The following is a 4,006-nucleotide window of genomic DNA, read 5'->3' on the forward strand; positions in this document are numbered from 1 at the left end:
TGATAACTTAGGGCTTGAAGAGTTTAACCAGGGACAGCAGCTGTGGGGTCCTGACTCCAGTCTGGAAATCGTATTTATTTAAAACACTGTTAGTTATGTGACAAAGGTTGTTGTTCTTTACTTGTTTTGAGTGGTATACTGGTATATTCACCAATGCATGCCTGTAACTAGTGTGGTTGTGGAACGTGTCAATATTCCGGCAACTAATGGCATAAGGCCATTTGTAACTCAACAAACGAGCTGTACTCCGTGCACGGACTTTGTGCGAACCATTGCCTGGCACTGACGCGGATACCACTAGGTAGTCAGTGAGTGTGTATGGTTTTACGCCACTTTTCGCAATATTCCAGCAAGATCACGGCGGGGGACACAAGAAATGGTCTTCACACATTGTACCCATTTGGGGAATCGAATCCGGGTCTTCAGCGTGACGAGCGAACGCTTTAACCACTAGGCTACCCCACCGTCCCATACCACAAGGTAGAATACATACAATTTTGATAGAAACCAATAATTCCATATAAATTTAAAAGGAGCAAGAGTGAGATTTAAGATTCCGAACTGGGGCAATTCTAGATTTGTTTCATTTAGGGCTTTTGCATTGCAGAAAGAACTCGTTAAAAGGGAAAATTATGTGGTTCAGGGACTGTGACTATTTAAGCCACCCTGACACTTGCATGAATTTTGCCTCCGCCTTGCTGCGCAATTTAAGTTGTCGTGGCAATACGTGTAATTTAGATGGTTCTCATAAAAGCGTGAAGCCTAGTTTGCGCACTGTTCGCGTCCTGTTTACGAATACGTTTCGCACTTGGCACGCAATGCGTGACCGAAAATGGCGCGCATTGTCACGCAATGGCACGCACGACATATTTACGTCTTGGTCAAGTATTGTTGCGCATTGTTTACGTCTTGTTTACGGCATGGTACGCACGACGCGCATTGTTCCAGTATGGGCATGTATTGCCACAACCACTTCGCGCATGCGTGAAGCAGTCGTGGTATTATTTTTGCTCCCGCTTTGTCCCGCTTGACGCCACGCTATATAAGATAGCAGGCATCACGCCTAGCTTCACGTATTCCTCGACTTGCTGTGGACCTACAAGATGTTGAACACCAGAGAACAAGCTCTTATTGCAGATAAGAAAAGGTGTCTATATCTCGCAGGTGCAGCACTATTACGTCTTGAAGACAAGCAAATGCAGCAAGAGCAGTCCAAAGAAGAAACGTAACCCAACTAGAAACATGAAAACAAGGACAGTGTGGGTGAGGGGATGGTTGACTAGAAGACATCACTTCGGGCATGATGATCAGTTATTAACAAAAGTCCACAAGGAAGACCCAAGAGGCTGCAGAAGTTACCTGAGAATTTTCCCCGACTTCAATCTTGAAAAGAGACGAGAGAACCGCTGGAGGTGGGACTCAAGCTGGCAACCACTCTTCGCTTCCCATTCGTAAATACTGGTTTCATTCCGGCAAGCCGGATGGCGTCTCGTACCTCTCTCGTGGCCATGTTTACGACTAGGCCCTGTCTAAGCGCTAGTACCAAGGAAAGATAACTCTGAATTTCCAAACATGGCTACGCCAAGAATATCCTATAGCTATATCCCGTGGACAAAACAACTATACAGTCATTCCCTTTGTAAGTATGTTTCAGTGTTGAAAGTTGCTGATCCTTTAGCTCAACGTTTATGTTTAAATTGTGCTTTGCATAGTTAACGAAGTTTCAAAGTTCAACAGTGCCGCCATTTTCATGCTTCGAAATGTGTTTTACTATGCGCGATTTGATTGGTTTGCCACGATTGTTGGCAATAATGGCGCACGGTAGGGGTACGAGTCTTTTTGTAGGTCACGGAAAGAGGCGAGTAGTTACGAATGTTCGCTTCCTAGCCACTGGTAATTCCTATGCAAGTCTACAGTACAGCTTCAGAGTTGAAGTTAGTTCAATCTGCCAGTTCTTACCAGAGGTCTGCAAAGCCACCATTGAGGTCTACAAGCACGAAGTATTCAGGTACAGCAAAACTGAAGAGGAGCGGAAGGAGGTTGCTGAAAGTTTTAGTTCCAGATGGAACTACCACAACTGTCTGGGGGCTGTGGACGGCGGTGATCGGAAACAGTGTCATAGGAAAAAAAGTCATGGGAAAAATTAAGATCTCCTGCAAGCTGTGGTGGACAAGTGTGCAGGACTCAGTCTGGCACTGAATATAGAAACTATTGTTACAGTCTTTGAAGACTATTCTCCGCGCCATTGTGGCTCTGTTTGGGCGTGATGTTCAGTCATGTGGTTGTTTCTGTCATTTTACGCAAGCTACTTGGTGTGAAATCCAGAGTCTTGGTCTTACAAGTTTTTGCACGGAGGATGCTGACTTTCGTTTACTCTATGGTATGTTGGACGGGTTAGCTTTCCTAACTACTGACGATCTTAAAGTGTGGAATGTCCACTCTGCCACACTTTCCAACGAAGCAAGGACAAATAATATATGTGAAGGCTGGAACAATAAGTCTTTTAACCACCTGGGACACCAGCATCCTTCCATTTGGCGTACGACATTTTTCTTATTTTTCCTACATTCAAACACAAACACGTTGCTATAGAGAAGCCAGCCAAAGCTGGGTCATGTTACTACAATTATAAGGGCTTCCACGGCATTGTACCCATGGCCCATGTAGATGCTGGTTACAAGTTCGTGTATGTTGATGTTGGGGCAGAGGGTGGTGCTTCAGGTGTAGGAACATGGAAGAACTGTACTTTGCATGAAGCTGTCGATGACAACCAAGCCGGACTGCCTGGACCAACTCCACTCCCTAATGATGATAAGCCTGTACCATATCATTTCGTAGCCGATGAAGCATTTGCACTCAGAACTTGGCTGATCAAACCATTCTCTCATCGCTCCCAGATTCACCGAGAAATTATCTATGGTCCTGCTCTTCCTCTGGTTGTCTTCTTCTTCTTGGCAGGCATCTTGTAGATTGTTTGCTCTCGAGATGAGGAATGTGGGGGACGGGCGATGGGCACGCTTTTATATACGCACTGCAGAGTGCGTATATCGTCGCTGATTCGGGCATCAATAATGCGTGAAGTATGCGTGCCCAATTGCGTATCGATTTCAAAAAGTTTACGTGCCTGTGCAAACTATGCGGGAGGTGAGGTGAGGTGAGGTGAAATTGGGTTTAACGTCGTGCTTGAGAATATTTCGCTCATATGACGACGTGCATGCGTGTATATGTGTATGTGCGGCTGCTGGTTTTATAGTGCTAGCTCACTGAGATACCATGCCGCAGTGAAGCATGAATATCCCACTCAGACACATTATACTGACTCCGAGCCGACCAGTCCTTGTTGTACCCTTTAATGCCGAGCACCAGGCAGGGACCAACAAGTACCATATTTTAACGTCTTTTGGTATGACGTGGTCGGGGATCGAACCCGCGATCTTCCACTCTCCGGGCGGACGCAAACTATGCGGGAACACGTCATGCCCGCCCTCCCGTCCGTTTCACGATAATTAAGAAGGCGGAAACGTTGCGCGGGCTAATGCGCTACACTGCGTGTCAATGCGCAGGGCCGGAAATTGACACGCTTTGATGCGCACCGCCCGCAGTGAGTGAGTGAGTGAGTTGGGTTTTACGCCGCTTTTAGCAATATTCCAGCAATATCACGGCGGGGGACACCAGAAATGGGCTTCACACAATGTGCCCATGTGGGGAATCGAACCCGGGCCTTCGGCGTGACGAGCGAAAGCTTTAACCACTGGGCTACCCCACCGCCCCCCGCCCGCAGTGTTTGCGAATAGCTGGCGCAATGTTCACGGCCAGTTCATGCAAGTGGCAGGAAGAGTATGCGTACCAGAATTTTTGAACATTTCAAATTTTTTCTTTGCGCACTGGCACGCGGCCCCGCACAGTTTATGCACCCTTCACAACAGTTTAGGGCGAATTTACTCATTGTTATGCAAAATTGCGTACCAATATTTGACAGAAACCTAGTTCCACTCAATGACAACAA

General features: G+C 46.7%; 1 protein-coding gene across 1 annotated transcript; it reads left to right on the forward strand.

The window, feature by feature from the left end:
- The first annotated feature begins 1,811 nt into the window (after positions 1-1,811).
- LOC124291192 lies at positions 1,812-2,969 on the forward strand. The gene is made up of 2 exons (XM_046728126.1): positions 1,812-2,100; positions 2,593-2,969. Exons 1-2 carry the CDS (start codon positions 1,812-1,814, stop codon positions 2,967-2,969), a joined length of 666 nt encoding a protein of 221 aa, XP_046584082.1.
- The last annotated feature ends 1,037 nt before the right edge of the window (positions 2,970-4,006 follow it).

The sequence above is a fragment of the Haliotis rubra genome, unplaced genomic scaffold (assembly GCF_003918875.1).
Source record: "Haliotis rubra isolate DU_JTF1 unplaced genomic scaffold, ASM391887v1 Scf485, whole genome shotgun sequence".
Classification (NCBI taxonomy): Eukaryota; Metazoa; Mollusca; class Gastropoda; order Lepetellida; family Haliotidae; genus Haliotis; species Haliotis rubra.